The sequence below is a fragment of the Alligator mississippiensis genome, chromosome 8 (assembly GCF_030867095.1).
Source record: "Alligator mississippiensis isolate rAllMis1 chromosome 8, rAllMis1, whole genome shotgun sequence".
In the NCBI taxonomy this organism is placed as follows: domain Eukaryota; kingdom Metazoa; phylum Chordata; order Crocodylia; family Alligatoridae; genus Alligator; species Alligator mississippiensis.
This window is the reverse complement of record NC_081831.1, coordinates 7,112,085-7,138,494: the sequence shown is the minus strand read 5'-3', so window position 1 is coordinate 7,138,494 and position 26,410 is coordinate 7,112,085. Positions and strand designations below refer to the sequence as shown.

General features: G+C 43.4%; 1 protein-coding gene across 1 annotated transcript; it reads right to left on the bottom strand.

Moving 5' to 3' along the window:
- Nucleotides 1-1,553: 1,553 nt before the first annotated feature.
- UTP6 (UTP6 small subunit processome component) lies at nt 1,554-15,016 on the bottom strand. The gene is made up of 19 exons (XM_059732060.1): nt 14,890-15,016; nt 14,171-14,255; nt 13,482-13,523; nt 13,144-13,236; nt 12,691-12,738; nt 11,585-11,648; nt 10,758-10,876; nt 9,581-9,658; nt 8,960-9,041; nt 8,070-8,151; nt 6,771-6,952; nt 6,329-6,408; nt 5,687-5,764; nt 5,331-5,510; nt 4,522-4,602; nt 2,919-3,028; nt 2,765-2,831; nt 2,422-2,494; nt 1,554-1,835 (listed from the first exon to the last, which is right to left on the bottom strand). Exons 1-19 carry the CDS (start codon nt 14,979-14,981, stop codon nt 1,678-1,680), a joined length of 1,794 nt encoding a protein of 597 aa, XP_059588043.1. The 5' UTR covers nt 14,982-15,016; the 3' UTR covers nt 1,554-1,677.
- Nucleotides 15,017-26,410: the final 11,394 nt, after the last annotated feature.

Sequence of the window (26,410 nt, the reverse complement as noted above, 5' to 3'; positions counted from 1 at the left end):
TATAGGCCATTGATGGGAATGGATCACTGGTTGGGGAAATTTACTTCTTGCAGCCTTTTTGTGGTATCATCCAAAAGGAAAGAAATAAAATGCTGATCTTAAATCACAGGCAGGCAAGGTTCTTTGGGTACAGCTACAACCTACACCTCTGATCTTAAATCATAACATCCTGATCATTTTAGTAGCTCTACTTTTAATCATGTTGTAGTCGCATCGAATGTTACTTCCTAGCGTGCTTGCAGTGACCAAAGAAAACCAATTACTGCACAACATTTCAACACTTGTGCTGAAAAGAGAAGCTTTAAAAGAAGAAAAATGCTGCTGGAAGAGCACTGACAGTAGAATTGTGTTGAGGGAATTCATAGGAGTTGAATTTAGTGCTGAAAACGATATCCTAAGAGCAGAGTTGGAAGAAATATTGCAAAGAATTGTTGACAATTCAAATCAGTTATATTGAAACTAAGGACTGATTAAAATGACTTCCAGTAGACCTGTCCTAAACAGTATATCCCCACAAGTAATCCTTCAGAAGTCAGCAAGCAGCTTATCACACCAGAACAAAGTTAAAAAAAAAAACAAAAATGACACACACCACAGGAGCAAATCCAATGCTAAGGCAACAGTTTCCAACCCTCAGCACGATGTCCTTAAGAGAGTCTTATTACTAATCAATGTCCAATATTCCTGCACCATTACATATAACCCCACACTGCCAGCAGAGCGCTCTGCTATGGGCGAGAGGGCAGACATGAGGCCAGAGCCATACTTCGTAGCCTGTCCTGTCCCCTCTGCTCCTCCCACACTCCTGGGCCCAGCGAGAGGAGCCGTGGAGACATTTTCTGGCATGCAAGACCCCACAGGAGCAGTTTCAACAATGGGAGCTACCCTTACCCCCTCAAGTACAGACTGGAAGGAGCCGGGAGGGGGGTGGGGGCAGGCAGACAGCGGAAAAAGCAGGGCATGGCAGGGTTAGATCCGCTCCCAATGTTGTCATCTGACACCAGCTAGATCAATGGCTCTTAACCTTTTCCCCTCATCTCTTTTCTGAATTTAGACTGTAGCTCAGTGATTCTCAACTGTACGCTGTGCAAGTCCCAAGAGTTATGGAGGGATGCCATGAGGCTAAAAAGGCTAAGAACTGCTGGGCTTAAAGAGACTCTAGCACCAAACCCTTCTTCGCTTTTGGAATCTTTTTTCTTAAGACGCTGCACTATTAGGACAAGATACCAAGTTAGGTCTCTACTGGAACGAGGTTTCTTTGCACCAATTTGTATTTTAATATGACATTCTGTAAGTTTTAAATATGACATATGACCACTATTTAATGCAAAAGAGCTTAAGACTATAAGCAAAATCTGCTTTCAAAGTTCTCTGTAATTAACATTCTGATAGAAAGGTGCACCTGTTTACCAATGTTTCTCCTCCTCTTGTAATTATGATTTTGACCCATTCACTGGTACCTTGCTGCTGAGACGAGTAACATTTTTAGTAACTGTAGGTTACAACCAAAAAGAAATTCCAATATATGTGAAAATAAAGTATGAACATGTTAGTGTGGTTCAGGAATATGTTTACTCTTAAAGTCTTGTAAAAAAATGGAACAAACAAAACAACTCAAGTAATTCTGCAATATGTCGTTCATCTCAGAAATGTGGAAAAAAAAAAATCTACATTTTTTCATGAGTGTCCGGTTTGTAGCAAAGTGTATTTGGAAACAAAGTTTTCTACTAGTTCTCCCTGCAACATCTTCATAGCTCTCCAGTGAATGTTCCCACAGTTTTCTGGCTTGCCTTGGGGATGGCTTAGCTCTTCTTTGATGTAATCGAGCCAGAGATCTTTTAAATAAAAGAAAATCTAGTTAGAACAGACAAATTGAAATCTCTCTCTCACACACACACACACAAACTAGTCCTAACATAGAAGCCCTATACACGAAAAGTTTTACATGTTCACAGTCAAGCATAATGTGGCTCAACTTCTTTTTTCCTCCTTGTACAGGGGAAACATCAAAAGCACAGAAATTTGGGTTCTTCGTCCAGTTGTGATGGAGACACCACAGGTCACACTGAAAGCTGCTTAACTTACCTGCAGCTGTTTCTTACACCACCTGTATAATGGAGGCATTTATTGTCCTTGAAGGATGTTGTGGAAATCACTATTTACACTGTATAAAAACTCAGACAAATCGTCAGACAACTGGAAATCTCACCAGCCCTTCCTTAGTATTACTTCCACTTAAGTCAGTGGGACTGCCCAGGTGAAAGTTTTGTGGGAACTGAAGCCCCTGAAGGCTTTCTAGTGTAAGGTCATTGTAAAGTGCCAGGCACATTAATGAAGCAGCAGTATCAAGCTGTCCTTTGCATCTTAGCAGTCATATGGGCAGAACGATTATGGTGGCATGCAAGAAGAAAGCTGCCTTACCCAAATCTGCAGAACCAAACTCTCTCAAAGCGCGTTCATAGTACTCTCTCAGATTAGACATCTTGCAAGATTCCTAACAAAGAAAATTGGGAAAGATCATTTCCTGTGTATGGAAGTGAATCTGCAGCATAATTAGATGCAAAGAAACAATGTCCTGCTAATTCCACATGCATACATACCCAAGACTAAGTACCATGCAACTCAGCCTCATATTACATGCGAGGAGTTTATTTTAGAAGAACCTAATTACATGCTACTCGTACAACCACTGCTTCCTATCCAGTTCCACAGGAATAACTTACATTCTTTACAATGAGATTCCAAATTGATTTGTAACACTTACTTGCTCTTTTTCTATTTGGATCATCCGCTTGAAGAACTCACGTGAAAAGGGACGATTCTCATGTAGGCTAGAATAAAAGCATGAAGAGCTTTAGACTTTAAATCTTTCATACACTTATCTTTGGACATTCAGGTTTCAGATTGTTATTTTTTACCTGGTAAAGACTTTCTTTGCTTTCTTATACCCGCCAGTCCTGTAGGCCCAGTCAAGGTACTTCTCTTTCATGGTTACAGAGACAGCTGGCACAGCAATAAGTAAGGATCTCTGCAAGTTAAACACGCTTTGCTACAATCAAAAAGTAACTATAGGGAGCTACACCAAACACAGCTTGTTCGGTTACTTGTCTGCGTTCTCAATTATTTTAGCATCAGAACCTTACTTTCAAGTACAGGCAGTCCTCGACTTTGCCGTTCGTTGTAACTCGAACGTCGTACTTATAACTTTTATATACGGACACCCCGTTTCGACTTTCCAATGTCGGTTTTGACTTTACAATCCCCATCTCCCTGACTTCCTGACTCAAGACACTTGATCTGATGCAATGCCATGCCAGCAAACAAGTTTGCTGTGCCGCCCATCTCCCTGTGCTGATCCGCCTCACTGCCCATCTCCCCGACTCAAGATATTCGGTTGCTGTTCCAACACCATTTTTACGTGGTGATTTTTTAGGTCAATATGGTTGAAAATAGGTATCAGGCCTTGGTTCAGGAACCAATCCCTCATTTATAACATTGTTCCTATGGGAAAATCGGTTCCAAGTTACGACGTTTCGACTTAAGACGTGGTTTTCAGGAACCAATTGTGTTGTAAGTCCGAGGACTGCCTGTATTAGAAGAACACAACTGGTGAAGAGCAGCAACACTAAAGACATGCAGTACTTTTCCAATACAACTGCTCAGTTTAGAATAGAAATACATTTCTTCCCTTCCATTATTCAAGTAGGTTTAAGGAACATTTCCATAGTACTTTTAATCTGAAAGATCTCAAAAGTGCTCTAAGTTCCCATAAGAAGCAAAATAACTTACATAAAAGATAGACAAATTAAGAAGCAGTTTTTTGGGGCTTTTTGCTCTGAGATTACCCGACTCTAATTTTTTTGCTTGAATCTTCTCCTACTAGTGTTAACATTTTAAAGCATTAGATTGGGCACAATAAAATCTATTTTAAAACCTCTGGCTGAAGCTTGGACAAAAAATGTAGCCCACAAAGAATCAGAGATATTTTAAAGGGTCTTACAAAGTGTCTGAGTGACAAGAGTCTAAGTCCTATTTTCAGAAGCAACTTGAGTGCTTAGAAGCTTAAATCCAAATGATTTGCAGAGACACTGAGGTATTTAATTCCCTTTTAAAATACTTTACCTAAAGTTGGAATGCAATGCAGTTGAAAACTAGGGGGCAAACAAAGAAAATAAAAAGGGCTGAATGTCATTTAGCACTCCCTGTGAACTCTTCCAGTCCGTGACATGTTAGCTAGCTTCCTAGCCCATTTCACACCAGGAAAGAAATGAAGGGTATGTCTACGTGGCACAATACAGGACCATATGGCAATACCAGAGCTAGCTGAACACTAGAAGCATAACAGTCGTGTTCGCACACTGACTCCCTAATTTACATATTTTGCTTCACAGCAATGCCGATTAGCCCCAGGTGAGTACCATGCTACTGCAGCTACACAGGACTCATGGTAACCCAAGCTATCTCATTCAGAACAAGCACCTGAATTGTACAATGTCATTGTAACCCTGTACATCCATGTACCTGGTAGAGGGCTTCTGTGTCCTCTTTGCTGTTTGCGCCTTCACTCCACTCTACCCACAGAGTCCATAAAGATAAGCTGTCCTAGAAAAGAAATGCAAGGAGCCAAAGGGATAATGTTAGAATACAACTAAGCCTCAGTTTGATCTCAGGAAAATGCAACAGATGCCAGTATCACCAGGGACTTTTAAAATTAGTTTAACACAACATTCACCCAAGCTCTCAGCCACAGCTGCTGCACACCTGCTGTGAAATCATCCATCCAACAAAGCTGTAATTAAAATGACCTTTTCCCCTACTCAAGAACCTCTAGATTACAAGTGGTCCACATGAATTTGCTCCTCCTAAAGTAAAAAAAAAAATGCTGGAGATGAGGAGCATGTCCTGTTCTTACCCTCATACAGAGCCCAAAAGCAGCTCTCCAGAAAAGAGAAAAAATACATCAGTTTTCTTGCTGTCTCTCATCCCTATGCCAAGCACTTGAATTAGGGCAATCAGGAAAGTGTGCAGCCTGCTAATCCAGGGCTTTACATACCACCCACCCCTAGGCTCAGCATACTAAGGGTAAGAAAGACGTCCTTTACTGAGGTAACAAGAGTACAGGGCATAATTAAGAGAACACCAGCTGGCCATTGGAACTGGCTTCAAAGCTTTCAATTTAACAAGTTGTGATTTGTATTCAATTCCTTCCCGTAGACCTAGAATATCATTGATATTTTTAACAGAGAACCCATTTCCCTCACTTTAAAGACTAATTTAGCAAAGGAAAAATAAAATACAAAAGTCAGAGGCTTCTTGAGAGTGTCACAAACCTTAGATTTCACTTGCTTGAAGGCTTCTTCAAAACACTCGGCCACACAGTCACTGTTCAGCTGAATTAGCACTTGCAGTCTAGTTTGCCACATATCCACTGAGGGACCGAACCGTTTGGTTGCACCTGCGGCTACCTCTGTGGCCCTCTCAGAAAGGTTGAGCTCCAGTAACAGCTGAAGCTGAAACAGGGATTGAAATTAATGATCAGGTCAGGTCCATGCAGAGCACATGAGAAAATAAGGCCCTGACCTGACATTCCTGCACATGCAAAGATCCTATTTCCTTTAGTGGAAGCTTCAAGTGCCTACAGAATACAGGAGCAGGCCTATATATATATCTATATCCATATCCTTACCCACTGCTTATACAACTCCTCTGGCAGCAAGTTAGATTCATGGGCTCTGCTGAACACGCTCAACATCCTTTCCAGTCTCTGAAATAAAGAAAAAAAGAGAATTAAATTTACTGCTGTACAGTTTGGAGACTCCTACAAGAAGCTGTACATTTTAGGGCTGGGGCTTTCCAAACAACCTAGTGGATTTAGGTGCCCCAAACCCACTCAAGTGAGGATGGATGCCTCATTCCCTAAGGTTCAGTTGAAGAAAGGCTGGCAAGAGAATGACCCTTTGGCCCCACCCCTGTTCTTTTAAAGACAAATGTGCACAGATAGTTACAAAATTCAAAGCACTGATATTCTGCAGGAGACGTCCTGTCACTGTTAGTCTTCCCTGTTCACCACCCCCAACAAGATATATGGTTTCTAAATTTTTATGTATGCCAGGTTGGATGGCTGATGTAAAAAGCCCTGAAAGACATATGTCTAATAGGGAGAAAAACTGATCTTTGATTACAGACATAGCTCCAAGCCTTCTAGTATGATATGCACGGCTTCAACCTGATGGAAATATATGGAAGTTTGTTTGGGAATAAGAAAGAGATAATGGAAGTCAGCAAGAGCAGTATCTTTTGTTATTTTGAATGTCCAACAAGAATTTACCTTCTGTCTTAATGCTTCGCTATTGGTTTTCCGGTTATATCTCTCCAGGCAAAAAGTGACATAGCATTTCCACATGGGCTCTGCAAAACCAAAGGGACAGTCATACATTTAATAAAACCACAACAGCAAGTACATATATCGGTCTTGTGGGCAGGGCAGAGTGACTGGCTGAACACTAAAGTACTATAATCTACTTTTAAAATAAAAGTTACACTAGAGCAGGACCACCCATAATTACAGCAAATAAATATTTAAAATGGTTCCTGTCCAAAGTATCCCACTGACAAAGAAGAGGTAGCACCCCAGGACAACTGCGTTCTATTAAGATGCAGACCTCTACAGAAGATAGCTTGGGGGCCCTGCCTGCACATTTCTTGCATCTCTATATATATAGAGCACAAAAGTAGTGAGCAAACCAATGTCAAAATCAAGAGTTTCTAACCAGTGGGGAGTGAGGTCACAGCTTCATCAAAGACTGCACAGCACTGTTCCTCCTTCTGAGCCACCTCAGATGCCTTTGTCTGTTTAGATGAATGTTGCGAGGATGGCAGAGACCCTAACTCCAGCTCCTGCCGTGCCAAGTAGTCCCATGTAAGAGGGTCATCAGCATGTTCAGCCTGCAATCTAACACACAAAGTCCATGAGGTCATAATACACAGGGTGCACTTTCTTGCTGCAAGCATGTTCTCGAGCAGGGATACTCAGTGCCTGGATCACGGGCCAGATCTGGCCCCCAGTGCTGTCATTCAGCCATGGGGCTCCTCATGGATCTGAAAAGTTGGGGGGGGGAGGGGGGGGGGGGAGGGGAAAGTGGCACTGCTCCTCTGCTTGCAAATCTGTGAGCCCATGAGGAGCCACAGGCTGTGTGCACTAGACTGGGCACACAGGGCAACATGGGGCCCAAACCCAGTGCATGGGGCACTGTCCTAGTATGTGGGGCCTGGCATGGGTCCAATCCCAGCACATGGGGAGGGGTGGAGGCACCAGGCCAGGCCCCAGGGTCCAATCTCAGCATGTGGAGTCTGATCCCAGCATGCAGGGCAGGCGTGGGGCCTGATCCTGGTGCACAGAGCTGATGTGGGGCTGCACAGGGACCTATCCATGTATGTGGGGCCATGAGGAGGCAGTGCAGGGCCCGATCTGGCCTGTGCCACTCATCTGGCCTGTGATGATAAAAGCTTGAGCACCACTGTTTTAGAGATGTATGGCTGGGGAGTAGCCACTGACTGTCTTGGTTCCAAGTGGATAATTCTAAGCAAGAACATTTCACTGATAAAATAGTTCACCCTCCCATTAAAGGCAGATAATCAAATACTGCCCTGTTTCTTTATAAGTGCTCTTCAGCGCCAGCTCAGATTTGATTATCAATTTTAGGAAGGAAGAAGGGAACTTTGAGAAACTTTACATACAAAGTAACAAGTATTCATTCCCTATGAGTATTAGTTATTAAGAGTTGTAAGAGTCACAGTAACCCTAAAATAACTGTATTTTATCCACATTTTGTTAGCATGTTCTCAAGGGAAGCTGGGTTTGCATTTTAGGTACAACATCCTTCTCCAGAAAGTTTGCTTAGATCAGGCATCAAATAAAATATCATGCCCTAAAACTGCTGTTTTTCTTAGGAATTTTTGGAAGGATTTAACACCCATGTTCCCACTACAGTGGCTCTTGGACACCGAACTACCATCCAGGCAGAAATGAGAACAATGTTGGCATTTAAAAACAAAAAAACCCAACTTACTTCTCAAGAATTTCTTTTTGCAAGTCCACGGTAAAATCAAAGAGCTTTGCAATAGAAAGCAGAGAAAGATGAAACTCAGCACCTAGAAATCAAGAGAACCCAGGTATGAAAGACAATTGTTAAAATAATGCTCAACCCTCACCCCAGGGCACTGTCGTTCTGTATCTTCTTGACTTTGCTCACTGATTTTCAAAGGCTTTATTACTTTTCTAAGCAAGTAAATGCAATATAAAGGAATATATTTAACCACTGAAATGTTGTCACTCTTATCCATGCATTAAGGTAGGACAGGTAAGTTCCCTATCTAACTCTCCCTGTCCGCCTGATGTTGGTTCCAGTAACCAACAAGGCTCTGACCCAAACAACCCTTTTCTCACGAGGAGTTTAATGGAAGGACATAGTACTGCTTGCATGAATGAGGGTTACAAGGTTTACCCATGTCTTTCTGAGTCCCAGGATATTTCTATCATAATTGTAATCGGGATCATACTAGGAAGATCAGAGTCACAGTGCAAGGGGGTGAGAGGCTTAATAAAATAAACTCTGTATTTTGTGTCAGTATCATCAGATACAGAAGAGATTTTTCTTTTTTTTTTTTATGAAGATACACTAGGCTAGATCTTATGGAAGGAAGCTAACAGCTTTCTTCTTCTGTGTATGAGATGGAGAAGGGCAACAGTTGGTATTTCAGCCCAAAGGCTGGTATGCTGAAGGAGGTCCCTACTTACAGAATGGCTGTGAATTATTATCTAGCGCTACCCACATTACTAGGCACATTGCCTCGTGTGCTGGGTACGGTGCACCCATGCTGACACTGGAGCCAGGACTACCCATGCAACGTACCAGGTAATAGTTTTTCTGAAAAGAGGAGATGGAAAACATTAAATTACCCTGGATTTTCTGAATGGCATCCCTGTAGACTATTCGAGCCAGTTCCCCATGAAGAATCTCCTCAGAATAATTGAACACCTCCTAAAATGTTAAGCAAAGTTAGTTAGCTTCCTTCTGGAACTGCTGTTTTCTACAGCAAACTAAGAAAATGAAACACAGAACTGATGATGAACATTTCCTATCTAACCTGCAGAGACCAGCTAATACGAAGGCAATACCTACCCCAGAACACAGAAAAAACAATTTAACTGTTTTTTGTCAGAAATTGGTAGTTATTTTAATAGTTGTTTAACAAATACAGAGTAAATACAAAACCGAAAAATTAAAGCTGTTACTTTCTTGAAAAAGGCCTTAATCCAAAAAAAGTGTGTGTGTTCCCTAAAGGAAAATCAAATTAATAACTTACTGGATCTGGCCCCCAGCCCACATTCAGGAAGTGTAACACGCAACAATATCAGGTGTCACTGAACAGAAGACCAAGACCCTCCAATGGCTACAGCTCTCAAACAACGCACCAACACGCCCAGTGAAGTACCATGTACTTCTAAAACCCTCAAGTTAAAAACACACCACTTGCCTAGAAATAGTCCCTTTAAAGACAGATGCATGAGGCCACTTACCAAGTCCATCTTTGCTTGTTCAAACTCTTTCTTTTCTTTTCTCTGCTTTTCAGCATGCATCAGTTCCATTCTGAAATACTACAAGAAACAAGGGAGTAAAATGGAAGAGTGAACTTAAAGCACACAGCGCACATCAGAATAATCTGACAGCATTTGCCAAAGCCAGCCCTGTTTGAAGAGCTGTAAATCAAAATTTCACTAAGTCCCCATTCTGATCTAGGAGCCCTGCTGTAAAGAGCTACAGTTTGAGTAAGAGAAAATATAATAGCTATTGTTTTAAAAAATGTGGAATTAAACCTCATAAAAAAATAATTTACTCAACTATCATCAGGACTCTTCTGATAACACATCAGCAAGTAAACAGTAAAAGAAAATGTGTAGAGCAATTCCTTCTGCTATTTCCTGTTTGGTGAGCATAGGGAAACTGCCCATTTTGTGTACAGACTCTAAGCTATGCACTTTAGCAAGGGAACATACTGTACTGCTCTAAACTGAATTAACCGACTTAACTATGCTGAAATCAGATGAGACACAACCAGCCCTTTTCCATCATATAAACAGCATCTTCTATAATAGGAATCTCATGACTCAAAACAGCCAATGACTTTTGTGGGAGTCATTTGGCTAAATCCTTGCCAGATGTGTTCCAAGCACACTCCAGCTCTTGTTGCAATTTGTATTGTATGGGCTGCTTTGGGTTTATCATACCAGTCCAAGTTCACTTTCAAGAAGAAGAAAGCATTTCTTGGTGCAATAAGCAATGCATGGGATAAGTGAAATCATGCATCTGGCATCCCCAAGATGGGGCTGAAAAGAACCTGTCTGGTGAGCAAGACGGTCGGCTGGTTGCCTGTAGGGACCAGGAAGAATTCTTCCCCAGGCATACTTTACTTGTAATCCCCAGGAGACAGAGTTTTCCTTGTAGAAATCACAGTATCTTAAGAAAGGTTTAATAAGAATTTCTGACAATTTAACAAAGAATTCAGAATGCTATTAAACAGTGCATGTATGAATGCTATTAAGCAGTGCATGTATACACAGTCTTGCCTTAAACTATTACTGGTTTTCTACTTATTCTGTTAAGCCACTTCCCACATCTCCTGCAATGATTGAAAACTAATTTTTCCAAGACCACTCCAAGAAAACGTAACTACGTGCAGAAAAACCCCTAACTCACTTCCTGATAGAGTTTCGGACATTCTGGATGGAAGCGCAATGCACGAAGGAACAAGTGCCGGGCACTTTCTGATGACAGGCGTTCCTCCATTTCCCATTTTGCAGCCATAATCCACAGTGCTACAACAGAAAACACGCATTAGTTTGTCTCAATCCCTGGACGGCAAACGAGTGATACAATTCTGGAAGACGCTCCTGAGGTAAGGGGGTGTGTGCACGCACGCACATGCGTGCGTGCGTTTTAATATTCTTGTATGTCATCCCAGCAGCAACGATGACCAGAATGAAGTGTTTGCACGCACTGGGTTTCTGGCTAGTCGTCAAGTGTTTGGCCATGACTTTGGGATTTGTGCCTGTAGCACACGTGACTCCCACACAGTCTCCTGACCAAGCACTAGGTCGCTCCAGGATTCATGTAGCACTGGAGATCAGACCAGATCAAGGGCATTCAATCTAGTTACGTTTTAAAAACTGAGAGACAAAGGGACTTGGTTCATTTAAAATGTTCTACCTTGGAAATAGTTTTTTATTCCCTGCTCCCCTCTAGAGAAGGTCCTTCAAGCTGTGAGAATCTCTATATAGCTCAGCTTTTAGATCTATTAGCGCAACGTCTTCTTCAGGGCCCTGCAACACATCAACCATCCCTCCACCAGATTAACAAGGTAGGAAATGGAAGACAAAAGCTATACACCTAACAGACAGAACTGGCATCTCAAAGAACAGTAACTTGGATCAACACTAAGTTTTGGGGATAACCTATATTTTGCTCTTCTAAATGAACTAGATTTAATCATTTAAATGTGATGCTAAAAAAACATTTTACTGTACCTGGCTTGTTTGGATGAATGGCTAACATGGCAGAGAAAACCTTGCTAAGCTGAAATTTCATATTCTGTAAAAAAAGACAAGAGAACTAATTTACCCATTGTAAGTTTATACCATTTACAGCAACCTTATCATGAAGGTTTACCCATTGTAAGCCTTCTTGTGTTGAACTGAACAATGAAGAGAAAAAATGATTCAGTTTGGAAGGCTGCTAAGCAAACTACAGCTGTGAAGAAGGCATTTTACATCAATGCCACTATTTGTAGTAATTTCCCTCTTGACAGAAAGGCTGCCTTTTGGGGATAAGATTTGTTCAGCATGGAATTTTTTTCAGAATACAAGGGAAATCTATTCCACTCTGATGGTCCAGAATGACTAGCTTTGAAATGCTACATCACTGTATCCAGGACAGGAAATGCATTAGATATCTCTGACTCAGTTTACTGGATAACAGAGCGCCCAATGAACCCATCCTCATTGTGTTTTGGCCACAAACATGCAGTCTGAAAATCAGGCAAGGAGGGCAAATGCTTTGGTGATCACACACGTGTGACAAACCCACCATGCACCTGTGCTAGAGAAGTCAAAGGCTAAAGAGCATGAATACTGCAGGTCAATACTGACAAAACGAGAAGTCTGTACAGTGTAAAGTTGCCAAGATCCAGACTTAAGCACAAGCAGTGTGTGAACTGCTCGAGGTTCTCACAGATTCGTAATTCGTAGGTTGGTTCCCCCATTCTGCAAGTTAACTGGAGGCAGTCAACCAACAGCTGCTTCCCTCAAAGATGCCAAACCACTCCTTCAGCAGCAAGATGCTCCAAATCGTAAATGGGATGGCAAGTGCTACCTCTGCCTTGATGTAGGCAGTGCTATAAATTACAATGTGAGCAACAAAATAGTATTGACGTGAGAAGAGAAATTCTGAGCCAAATCCTGCTTTCATTTGTCAGTGAAAAGTCTGAATACCTCCAGTAATTTCAGCAGAGTTATTCCAACTCTAGTCTGACTGGGAAGAATTCGATCCTCTGTCTTGTAACACAAAATATAACTTGTGGTTCATCTAGTGAACATTTTAAATTAAAAAAAAAATTGACATCTTGCAGACTCACCCACTTCTTGCAGAAAGCAACATGTGACAACCACAGCTGGACATCGTCCTATTGGGAAAGCAAAGGGGATTAATCAACACTGTAGTAAGACTGCCTCATAACTACCTGTGCTTTCTGCATTTGAAGTGCATCAAGAAATTCCCTGAAGGTATCTTGAGATCTTTTCAAGGGTATTGCAGGGTGCCACACAATGCTTGGATGTGCAAATATGCTTCACAAGATAAACCCAGTTAAAACAAACAAAACACTCTGGCCTCTGACCTGTTGTGATCTTTATGAGTTATTTGCAACAGAAGAGTTGCTCTATTCTTGTTCTACAGTCAAAAAGAGTGAAAACTAAAAACTGACATTTTCCAAGGGGTACCTCATATCTACTGAGGGGTGCCTCAAGCCCAAAAAGGTTGAGACCCGCTGCTCTGGATTGTCAGGCCCAGGAAAAGACACCTCACTTACCTTCCACTTTCCTGTGGCACGCTTGAAGAGGCCTTGTATTCTCTGCACAATAGAGTACTCTATTTCATCTTTCTTAAATGAATATCCAATGCGCTAAGAGGAAAAAAAAAGAATGATAAATTAAATCTTGACAGTGCAATAAAGTTAAACTATATTAATTATTTATGGCTGTCGCCATCCCTGGCGGTGTTCAGGAGGAGGCTGGACAAGCACCTTGTTGAGCTCGTTTGAGCCCATTACTTCCTGCCCATGGCAGGGGACCAGACTTGATGATTTTACAGGTCACTTCTAGTCCTCCTTTCTATGATTCTAGTTCATATTGTGGTTGATCAACTTACCGATCTTCTTTTCTTGATAAGTTCCAACAAATTAATTTCATACTAGGAGAAAGGAAGAAAAACCGTTCAAAAGCAACTGAGGAAGCATACAGTAAGAATTAAAAAAAAAAAAAAATCTATTAATTTTTTTTTTTTTTTTAAATAGCCAGGAGATAAATACAAGTTATATCTAAAATGGCATAGCTACCAAGTGAGAGCCACAAATGGTTTAGGTAGCCACATGGCCCAAGGCTGATGGCAATTAAGCTGGATTTCTTATACTCAACTGTGAAATTTTAGACACTGGATCAACTCATAGCAGACCCACCCCCTGGAATCCTAGGGCTCAATTCACATTTTAAACAGCACAAAAATGATTACACTGAATAACACAGATTTTCTACAGAGCCTTTCGGAGGACATCTTAAGCTTTAATATCAAGGTAGAACCTGAAGCACACCAAAATGAGGTGACGTACCTGAGCTCACATAGCATAACTGGCAAAATTGTGAATAAACCCCAGGATGCCAGGTTTCCAGACCTGCACTGTACCCCTGAAATAGGCCTCCTGATGTAGTATTATTGTTACTGAAGCGCCTCATCCACATGAACAGTGCCATCAGAGCAAGGACTAGTGTGCAGCAGCGAGGGTGCTAGGGCGAGGTCAAAAATGCACGCTAACACATTCTGCCAGAAACAGTCAAACCAACCTGAATATAATCGATGAAGTCTTCCTTGTGAAGGGCTCTTCTCTGTATTTTGTATTCTAGAGCCGAGGCTTTCTTAATGACAGCCCTGGAAAGACAGAAGTTATCAGCTCCCAGACATCCTCTCACGAGTCGCTGACAATTCATAGATGCTAGGGTCCTAAACAGATCATCAAGTCTGACCCCTGCCTAGGCAGGAAAGAGCGCTGGGGTCAGACGACCCCAGCCAGATGCCTACCTGGCAAGTGACAGGGCTAAAGAGCACGGCAGCTTACAGCAGCATGGGGTCTGAGTTTCATTTGGCTCCGTTATCCCAAGGGGGCAGAGAGAAACAACCACCGAAGCAAACACCGAGCCGCCAGCTAGCCTGTCTGCCATCCCAGCGTCACCTCCGCGCGGCTCGATGGATCTCGGGCTGGCTCCAGAGCACATCGCCCTTCCGACTGGCTCAGAAGAGGCGGGAGGCAGCGTTCCCCCACCCAGCAGGGAAGACCCTCTCCCTTGTCCAGCCTGGGGCCAAGACGGCCGCAGCGCCTAGAAGGTTTTTTTCCCTTTTGCACCGAGTCCGAAGGAAAAGACCCACCCCTGAGCTCCAGCCTGCCCCCACTCTCCCAGCAGCCTGGGCCAGGGCTGATGTCTGCCTCCCCCCGGCCCAGCCCCGGCTGCGATGAAGCCCTGCCCAGCTCAGCCTCCATCTCCGAGCCCTTCCCGGCCGTCCTCACTTGATCTCGGGGCGGGTGAAGAGCCCGACCCGCTCCAGCTGCTCCAGCTCGGGGAGGCGCTCCTCCAGACGCTGCTCGATACGCTCCGCCATAGCTGCAGCAACCCACGAGGTCCGCCCTCCGCTTCCGGGTAGCGCGGCCCCGCCCCTTCCCCGGCGGGGCGGGGCCTCCCCGCGCTCCGAACACCGGACCAGCGCCGGCTCCGGGAGTCGCGGGATCGCCTCGCCTCGTCCTGCGGAGCCTGCTCGTCCCACGCAGCCCCGGGCCTGAAAGCAGGCGGCGGAGCCAGCCGGGGTGGCAAATGACTAAATAAGCCACGTGGTCGGATTGTTTTTGGCCTGGTTTGTTACATTTTTGAATGTGACTGCACAGTTCCGAGGAGCTCGTATTGGCTGCGCCTTGGATCTTAAATTGAATGCTATGCCCCTCGGCCTCTAGCTTGTTAGTAAGGCTTCAAGTTTCTTTTTAACTGGTGAAGAAGCTGTTGTATTCTAGGTGATGATGCACCAGCCCATCTGCATCCCCTGTTTCAACATCCTAGATCCACCCACGCAAGGGGACCTCCTGTATTTGCCAGCCAGAGTAGAGGGAAGGAGTAAACTGCATCACAGAAAGTTTATCCAGTCCAGAGGAATCACAGTTCATCTCCCAGCCTGCTATTTGAGCAGTATCCAGCTCTGTTGCCTCATATTTGGGGCAGGCAGGGCAATCACAGCTTAACCCAGGGGTGGGCAATTATTTTGGGCAGAGGGCCACTTACTGAGTTTTGGCAAGCCATCAAGGGCCGCATGACAGGCAGCCCAGGGCACGTTAATATTAATTTTCTAAATTTTGTAGGGGCCCTGGGGGCCAGATAAAATGGCCTGGCGGGCTGCATCCAGCCCCTGGACTGCATTTTGCCCACCCCTGGCTTAACCCGTGAGGTTTTTCTATCTAAAAGTAAAAACAATTGGCAAAGTGGAGTGGATCTGAAAGACTTCATTCATCTCTGTGTCCTACAAATGGAAAAACTGAGGCACACAGCACTGGGCTGACCTCCTAAAGCCACCCAGCATGTTGCAGACAACATTGTATGTAGGGCAGTGGCTCTCAGCCCTTTTAGACTCAAAGCACCCCTTGGAAAATACCAGCTCTTAGTTTTCATTCATTTTCTGAATATAAAATAATAATAGAGCAATTCTTCTGTTGAAAAGAACTCAAGACCACAAGAAGTGCGGATGCATTTGACACTGTGGATTCTTAGCCGAAATCTCAGAGTTAGTATCATAGTTATAGTATCATAGTACCTAGGGTTGGAAGGGCCCTAAACAGATCATCAGGTCTGATGCCCTGTCCGCAGCAGGAAAGGGTGCCACGGTCATATCACCCCAACCAGATATCTGTGCAGCCTCCTCTTGAAGACCCCCGAGGTTGGAGAAAGTACCACCTCACTTGGGAGCCCAGTCCAGAGCCTGGCAGCCCTAACTGTAAAGTAATGTCTCCTGATGTCCAGCCTGAACCTTCTCTCTAACAATTTGTGGCCATTATTCCTAGTAACCCCAGGTGGTGCCTGGGGGAATAGAGCTTCCCCCAATTCCCGCTGGTCCCCCTTGGTGAGTTTGTAAAGGACTACCAGATCCCCTCTCAGCCTTCTCTTGTGGAGGCTGAATAGGTTCAGGCCCTTCAGCCTCTCTTCGTACGGCCTGACCCACTGCCCCTTGACCATGTGAGTGGCCCTCCTCTGGACCCTCTCAATGCTAGCCATTTCCCTCTTGAAGTGCAGAGCCCAGAACTGGATGCAGTACTCCAACTGTGGCCTGACCAGCGCCACATAGAGGGGAAGGATCACCTCCTTGGACCTGTCTGTGATGCATCTGTAGATGCACAACAAGGTGCAGTTAGTTTTACTAACCGCTTCCTCACATTAGCAGCCCATGTTCATCCTGGAGTCAACAATGACTCCAAGATCCCTTTTCTGTCACCGTGTTGATAAGAAGGGTGTTCCCCAGCCTATAGGTTGGTTGCTGGTTCCTTCTCCCTAGACACAGCACCTTGCACTTGTCTGTGTTGAACTCCATCCTGTTCTCATCCACCCACCTCTGCAACCTGTCTAGATCTAGTTGGATTCCGTCCCTCCCCTCCAGCGTGCCCACCTCACCCCACAACTTGGTGTCATCAGCGAATTTGGACAGCGTGCTTTCCACACCCACACCCAGATTGCTGATAAGGATGTTGAACAGTAAAGGCCACAGGACCGAGCCCTGGGAGACTCCACTGCCCACATCCCTCCAGGTGGAATATGACCCATTCACCACCACTCTCTGGGTGTGACCATCTAGCCAATTTGCAACCCATCTGACTGTGTAGGCATCAATGCTGCAGTCACCAAGTTTTTTTAAGAGAATGCGGTGGGAAACCGTGTCAAAGGCCTTCTTAAAGTCCAGGAAGACGACATCCACACTGACACTCTCGTCCAAGGCCTTTGTGACCTGATCATAAAAAGAAACCAGGTTAGTCAGGCAGGACCTGCCCTCAGTGAACCCATGTTGGTTGCCCCTGAGCACTGCCCCCCCGATGGGCCCTTGCACGTGTGCTCCTTGATAATTTTCTCAAAGGTCTTCCCAAGGACTGAAATAAGACTGACTGGCTTATAATTGCTGGGGTCCTCTTTTCTCCCCTTCTTGTAAATGGGGACATTGGCCCTTTTCCAATCCTCTGGTACCTGGTCAGTGCCCCACAAGCACTCATAGAGCCATGACAGGGGCCCTGCTATGACCCCTGCCAATTCCCTCAGCACCCTCAGGTGGAGGGCATCTGGACCTACTGATCTAAACATGTCTAGCCCCTCCAAAAGTTCCCTAGCTAGGTCGTCCCTGACTCTAGGCATGGTGGTGCCTCCCCTGGGTCCGTCCACAATTCTAGTGAGGGAGATGTCCCAGTCCCTGTTCAGGAATATGGAGGCAAAGAATTAATTAAATAAGTCAGCTTTTTCATTTGCCGCAATCACCAGATTGCCAAACCTATCCTGTAGGGGCCGCACGTTACCTGGTGCCTTCTTACTTCCTATGCACTTGAAAAAGGACTTTTTATTATCCTTAATTTTGGTTGCTAGCCCTAGCTACCTCTCTGCCTTGGCCTTCCTAACAACCTCCCTGCAGTCCAGAGCAATGGAGGTGTAATCCTCCTTTGCCCCTTGCTTCCACTGTTTGTATGCCTCCTTTTTTTGCCCTCAGGCATCCCTGGATGCCTTTGCCTGGCCATGGGGGCTTCTTAGCACTCCTGCCCCCCTTGGTGCACATTGAGATCAACTCCCTTGGAGCTCGGAGGATCGTCTCTTTGAGGGACAACCACCTGTCTTGGACTCCCATTTCATTGAAGCTCCGAGACCCCAAAGCCTCTCCTACTAACCTTCTTAGCTTACAGAAGTCAGCCCTCCTGAAGTCGAGGACCTCTGCCTTGCTGCTTGCTTTCACTGCCCTGCGCTGGATAGTAAATTCCAGTAGGTGATGATCGCTATCGCCCAGGTGGTTGAGTACCTGCAGACCCCTCACCAGGTCATCGCCTGTGGCAAGGACCAAGTCCAGCAAGGCATTTCTCCTGGTGGGACTATGCACCTCCTGGGCTAAGTGGAGGTCCTGCATCCCAGCTAGGAACCTACGTGAGTGGTCGGACCTGGCTGACTGCTCCTCCCAGGGGATGTCTGGGTAGTTTAGGTCATCCATGACAACCACATCCCTTGACTTTACAGCCTCATGAGCTGATCTGAGAATTCCTGGTCCAGCTCATGCCCCTGGTGAGGCAGTCAGTAGTAGATGCCCACTATCAAGTCCCTTTCCCCCCAACCCCCTTGTATTCTTACCCAGAGCGCCTCATTTTGCCCCTCCTCTGACCCCATCCTGATCATTGAGGCTGTGTATTGCTCTTTGACATATAGTACTACACCCCCTGCCCCTTTTCCCTGCTCTGTCTCACCTGTACAGCCTGAAATCCTGACTTTATTAATGCAGCCTGTACAGTATACACACACACACACATATATACACACACACACACAATATATATATATATATATATTGTGAATTATATTTGCACACCTACCAATGCTATGTGGCACCCTACAGCACCCTGCAAAGGAATTCGAGGCACTCCTGGGTATTGCAGCACTCTGGTTAAGAATCACTGACATAAGGCCATATCTCCCCGAATACCTTGTACTCTAACTGAGAAACATATGGATAAGACTTTTCCAATAAACAGATGCTTTAAAAGTAAATTCTCCCTTAAAGTAATTCCAGCATAAAGAAATTGTCCGCTGACTGCAGCCTCCCAGCCACTGCTCTGAATGCCTGCAGCCTGGGTGGTCACAATCTTTGTGTGTGCTAGATTGGCAACTGGGCATTGAGCCCAGTGCCACTGCCGCCTGCTATTACTTCCTTGTTTGTGAACCAGCAACTCTGATGTCAGCAGCAGGAACAAAAGCACGAAACACTGCGAGACTGATCAGTCCTGTGCCGTGCACATTTCCTCACCTTTGTGCCTCCCAAACTCCAGGTACTCACCCTCTCCAGACCCCTACTCCTACGTATGCTTCTGACACGCTTCTGTGCTGGAAGTGACATGGGTAAGTGGCATAGGTGCTCTGCTAGGCCTGGCGGGCTTCATGCAGGAGACTGCCCTGTTTTTGCAGCTTAACGAGCCCTAACCAGAGACAGAATAGGGCCCTAGCTTATTGGTAGACATAGGGAAGCATTGTTTCTCTGCCTTGATTCAGAGTTTTGCAATAGTAAGGGAAAATGATGCTGGTCAAATTATTCCTGGTGTGGAGGAGTCAGATGGCCTTGTCCATCTAACTGACAAGCAAGAACAGAAAACGCACCTTTCATTTCAAACAACAATCAAAGAGGAAAGTGCCTCAGACAGGTGTGATCTGATAATGGGGAAGAGAGCCACAAACCCCTGTGTTTTGTAGCTGCCCTAATCCTGGCTTTACTAATGTAGCCTTGAGGAAATCACTTAAAGCCTCTTTTAAAGGGTGTGAGTACCTGCAACTTCCGTGGATTTCAGATTTCAGCAACTCAGTAAAACAGATCCTTGATCTTTATCTCTGGAGAGTAATACTTACTTTTCATAAAGTGCTATTCTGAGAATCTATTCACTTTTGTCAAATAATTACTTGTAAGTGCTTGATAGATACCTGCTCAATTAACATTGGCAAGTCTGCTTACTTCTGTGGAATCATACTTACTTCAGGAGGACTATTCAGACTAAAAATGGTCTTATGTTAGTATTTGAATTGAAAATCTAAACCGATAAGTGATTACATTTACTATACTTGATTGTTTTTCTTCAGCATCTTTTTGTTTTGCTGTGCAAACAATATCCTAGCTTTATAATATAAAAAAACTATTTGTATTTAGAGTAGTGGTATATCTGTTACAATGTAGTCGGACAACAGCATGTGAAAAAGAACAGCCCTACATAAAATGCAGGAGTTCAAAGTTTAACATGCAGTTGAGTTGTTCTCACCTTATGGACATTTTACTATTGGCCCCCCTGACTCCTATTTCTCAAAACCTGGAGCTTACCATTTGTTGAAACTGAAAATCATGAAGCAGAGATCCAAATGACAACAATCACTCTGAAACCGGACTGACCATCTTAGCACCCTGAAAACATTTTGTGTAGTTCCACATTTGTTTTTTTGTTGTAAGAACTAAGTTGAGAACTTCAGCAGTCAATTATGTGAATGTTAGAAAAATGCCAACAAATAAGCTATGAATTATTTGTTGACAGAGGAAAATATGCATGAGTAGTTAAACAGCATTTTTGATTCCTATAGGTTTTGAGGTTCTTTTTCAAATGATACAGCCCTCAGGTTTCTTTTACAACTTGACAAAGTCATTGTTTTTAACAAGAAGCACAGATGTCTAACGATGGGTTTGGAAGACTGGCATTCTTCAGTTTTGATTCTAGTTCTGGCATGTGCCACAATCCTTCCAATACTTATTAAGTGATATTCAGCTATGTTTTTCAGATGCACACAGGCAGGGCCCGTAACAACAAAAATGTGCATGTCTCAAGGGTTAAAAGCAGCTTCTACCTTGAAGAGTACCTCTAATGGGACTCATAAGATGCACATGTCCACCAACCAGTCTTTGACATGTGCAAAAGCTATTCATATGCTAGCCACATAAGAGTAACAATATGTGGCCAAGAATGCCCTTTGGGCCATTAAATCCCTTGTTAGAACTTGTCAAAGCACCACAATATCATCTGATAGGCACATACAGGCAAAGCGCAAATTCGTTTCTCCCTGTATGACCCATCCCTGTGGGACTCAAAAAAAGAGAGAATGGTGTGCACCAAGACAATAGAACCCCAAGGTTTGTAGTTTTGGGGCCTAACATTTCCTTGCTGAAAATACACGGACAGTTAGTAATAATGAGATTTAAAATGCTGAAGCAACTGGTTGGTGACCTTACCTATTTGCACATAAACGCTATGACAAAAGATCTGAACAGGCTTTTCCATTTCCCCTAAACAGACCAAGTGTAAGAAGAAAAGCACCCCCCACCCCAACCAAACGATCCTTAGAACAATTAAAATTACGGACTGTCAGAAGTGTTCAAACCAAAGTAACAAACGCAGTGCGTGGCAGGCAAGCTCAGCCCGACCCACCAGAACACTGCATGGTGGATTTGTCATGCAAATCAAAATGGAACCTGACATGCCCTTTGTTCTTTGCCTTTTCAAAAAATCTACTTTAAATGCCTCCCGTGTGCCTTGTCTTGGAAACTTACATTCTAAATGCATCAGTGCAAATTAAAGAAAGGATCTATTACTATTAAAGAAATGGGGGTGGAAAGAGTCTCCAACATCTTATTGGGAAGATCTGAAGGAGACCTACTGTTGCTTGGAGGCTATAGTACTCATGCATCCTGTCACTGAGGAAGCTACTGCCACTTTTTATAAAGTGTTTTAAAAAAAAGACCATTAATAGGCCGAAAGGTAGAAGTTCTAGTAAGTCACCTCTGTCTAAGGTTTGCAAACACCCTCTAAACAAAGTGGCATGTCGTGATCTGGGAAATAAAGTATTTGCCTTGATTCCTATCTTTATACTCTGAGGGCTTGTTTGTATTAAAATTCATTAGGGTTAACATGTATAAACAATACCAGTTTAAATGCAAAGTAATCTGGTTGAAACATATCTGTGCTACAGATTTGCACTCGTGTGACTGAAGCAATTTTAATCTGACTAAAGTTTTCTAAGACAGACCAAATTTAAGCATTTTACCACAGGTACAATATTTTCAAATTAACGGAGTAGAACATAAACACTAAAGACCAGCTTTTAAACACTAGGCGGTGGGGAAGGGAATCCTGACCTTGTTGAAAACAGTGCAAAACTCCCATTGACTGCAGTAGGAGAAGTCTCGCAACCTGAGTTTCAGCCTCATTTTCCAGCAGCCCCTTTACAGAGGACTCCTCTAACCGGTGTTGTTACAAATTGGGCACTGCCCGTTAGTAGACCAAATGAGAATTTGCTCTTCGCAGCAGAGTAGCCCCATCTTTGGTATGTATACAAAACTGCCTAGTTTTCCATTTGTAGCTAGTCTTTAGTTTTGCTTGGTAATTTGTTTTTCCATTTGCCAAACACAGAAAACCAGTCAGTGTAAACATTGATTTGACCCATTGTAGGCAGATGATCCAGCTGGAAAGCTCATCTCCAAGCTCCCCAGAAAGTTAAAATCCAGATCTGGTCTGCACTCCGGGGTTCTGCTGCTAGAGCCTCTCGTGTTGGTGGCAAAAGCATGTGTGCATCAATAGTGACAGAATGTTTGTCAGTGGTGTGACGCCACCTCTCCGAGTGAAAGAAACCCTCTGCCCTACTTCCTCCCACTGAGTACTTTGGACACAACCTGGATTGAAATCCTTCCTTGTGTCCAGCACATAGTCACCAGATAGTCAGTATGTCTACCGATCAAGCAGGCTTATAAACAAGGTTCTTCCCTGGGGCAGGATGGATGTTTTGGATCTCCTTAGCATTTGGGAAGTGGGAGCTATCCAATCCCACCTCCATGGCAACAGGAAAAAATTGCCTGTATATGATAAGATCACAGCGCGGATGCAAGCCAGAGGATTTGAGAGGCTGCCATCAGGTGATTCTCTGCAATAAATGATTGTGATCTTCCCCATGATGGGCTCTTCTTTGAGGTGCTACATTCAACCGAACCTGAGATACCTGTCTTAATCAAGACATCTCCAAGGAGAACCTCTGAGACCCTAAGAAAGAAATATTAGCAGCAGTCCATTTAAAAAAAAACCCCAAAAAACAGTCATCTCTGTGATAAGAAAGCTTGGTAAGCACATACAGCCTTAACCCAAACATCTCATCCATCTCTCCAACAGCCAGCCCCTGCTTGAGAGCCAGGACACCCAAAACCGGGGTCACTCCCCCCAGAAGGATAGTAATAGTGATGAGAACCAAGTAATGAGCTCCAGTAAGTTCTTCAATGTCTTGTTGCTCCTGGCACATCCCCAGGGTTGTGAGATTGATTCTGCACACACATTGACGTTGGTACAGGTGCATTTCTGGTATTGAGAGGTTTGTTTCAATTTTGATAGTAAAAGAAATTGGCTCTGCCAATACAACTGTTCCACTTTACGGATTAAATGCTTGTCTCTGATTCCACCTCAACGGTGTGATAGGAAGGGACAGCAGTGGTGCTCTGTGCCTTGTACAAGATGATTCCATATCACTACTTTTTCAACCAGCAGCAGTGAAAATAGGCAGAAGAAGACATTCATCCTGTGCCCTAGCACAACTATTACCAGATCATTCACTTTCACACGTTATCCCTTAGCAAAGGCAAGAAGCTTACTTCTGTATGCTGGTTCTGAGCCTGAATTTGTATGAGTCAGATTTGCCTCCTACTCACTTTCAGAAGTTGTCTCCATCCTTGCACTTTGATTTGAACATCTGTAGGCAGGGAGTACCTTGATAAGTGCTGAGAAAATGGAGTAAAATACTGGAAATCTTTTCTGTGGCAAGAGATGCCATATACATCTCCAACAGCATGGTAATTTTTGCACATTGTGTTTTGAACTAGTTATTATGTTTGTGAGTTTTGTGCAGATGAGCAAACTGTGGCATGCTGGGGAGCCAGTTTCTGCACTGATCTCATCATGTAGGTCACTGCTGCTAATAAAACACAGCATCTTTCTTTACCTTAACAATCACCCTTTAATCAGAAAATGCTTAATGAGGCTGCAGAGTAATTAATTTACTATTGACTTTTCCTTTGAACTCGCTCTTCTTTTTTTTTCTGATAGAGTTCTCTACTGCAGACAGAGCTATTGAAAAGCAATGCCAGTTCACATCTTACTTAATTTTCACATCTTCCAGTGCACTTTTCTTTTGATCTCTGAATTTAATTCCACAATTTTCATCAATGGGCACAGCATTTTATTTGCTTTTGGTTTCACTTTTTCCATGATCCAGTGAAGAAAATGAGCTTCCTGAAAGTTCACTTTTTTTTTAACAAGTCCTATATCACTTAAAACACTGTAGATCTTTCAAACTATTTTTAATGATGTGATTCCTACTTTTTTATGTTCTGTAGTAAATATTTAAACAGGAAAGTTTTATTTTATAATTAGGCACCTTAAACTTTTTTTGGCTTCTCTGTGGATTAAAACACCGCCACTAAATTAAGAGTATAATAAAAGCCTCTTTTGGTTTTCTTTGGTTTTAAATTAAATTTTAAATTTACAATATTTTATAATTCAAGTTAAAAAGGAATCCAGCGGTGCCCTGAAGACTGGAGAGGAGAGATGAGAACAATAATTCCAAGCACCTTTTTCAGACAGGTGCACATTGGATTTATATATTCAGTACCAAAGTCCAACTCCCAGCTAAAACAGTGGAGAGAATTTGAATGGTTTCAGTGGGAGCTGAACTGGAAAGCGGATTTCCTTCCTGTGCAGTGACCTTCACAAGTCCTTATTTTGAAGCCAGTGTGAGACTGGAGATACATTGGCTTCTAAACAGATGGGCTGGATTTCACTGTTAACCCTAAAATACTTGGTACAGAGAGAACTCTCTGACTTTAGAGTTTTAGCTGAGTAAACTCTTTGGGATTGGGCCCTCAGTTGTTTAATAAGGTAGGTGCTTTCTCTTACTGAGTTTTTAGTTATGTTATGAGGCTTTATCATCAAAAGTGGTTGTGTGTAGTAAATTAATTTTTCACTGAGTGGTGCTACAGTTAGTGGTGAGTATTCTTAGACTTCATACATGAATGATCCAGAAAAGATCGGGGACCCTTTTGGGATGCATCAGTGGCCATTGTCCACTATACCAATAATTGTAAGTGCTTTATTAGTATTCTTTTGTATACTATTCTGTTATATTCCTTCTGTTGCTAACGCAAAGAATATGACTTAAAAGTATACCAAAGAAAATAAAGTAAAGGGAACTTCAGGGACAGAGAACCAGGAATGATGGGTCAACACAATACTAAACCAGGCCCAATTAACATCCCCAAAAGACTGGCATGTTTAATGAGTACAATCTCCAACTTAAAGAAGTAAAGAACAAGGAGCTCAAGGGGAGAAGTGCAAAATACACTTTGCATGAACCTTTCAATCTCTTCTACATTAATGAGTCAGCCACCTAAGCAATCTGCCCCTGTTGAAGGTTGTGGTTTATGGGTGTGTTAGGATTATCTGAAAGGCAAGTTCCTTGTGAAGTGTTCTTAAATACAGTTGAACAGCTCACTACAAAAGCCAGGCCCTACCTAAACACACAAGTGAGAATCACAAGTATCTTATTTATTAACCTTTCCCCAAATATATTACATCCCAAACCCTGTACAGACCTATTTAATCTGTCCGGAGCTTCCTATTTAAGATCTTCCATTTACCATATTAAACTATCTAAGGTGATCTCAGATCTCTCTATATAGGAATTCTTATAGTTCCTCCAGAGAAGTTCTTTTTTCTATTGTCTCAGTTCTCTGCTGATCAAAATAAAACAGCACTAAAAACCTGTGATCTGTTCCTTCCACCTTAAACATACCCATGATCTTTCAACCTCTCACTCCCACTAAGGGGATCATGGTGACTCCTTTCCTTGGTTTGAAAAACTTCACAACTTTTACAGCTTTACTCACCTGCCCAAAGACATGGAAGAGAACAGTTAATCTAAACATGTCTATGGTTTGTTAGTGCTGGAATCAAACTGAACTGAAAGTGGGGCATCAGAATGAGACTAGAGATTTGCTTATGGGTACACAAGTACAAGGCTTTATGTGGCCTTATGTGACCAAAGGCAGATCTGTGTGCTGAACAAACAATGTCTCTCCTGCAAAGAGCTGATATACTACAAGGTCTGAGCCAGTGCAATATAGGAAAAAGAGATGATGCTATAATTAGACTGATTTGAATTGGATTAGACCAAATCATGTCCAGAGACTCGGGGACAACTGGAAATCAAAGGTAGGGTTGCTTACGGTGTTTCCTGGCTTTTTTTTCCTTTGGAAGT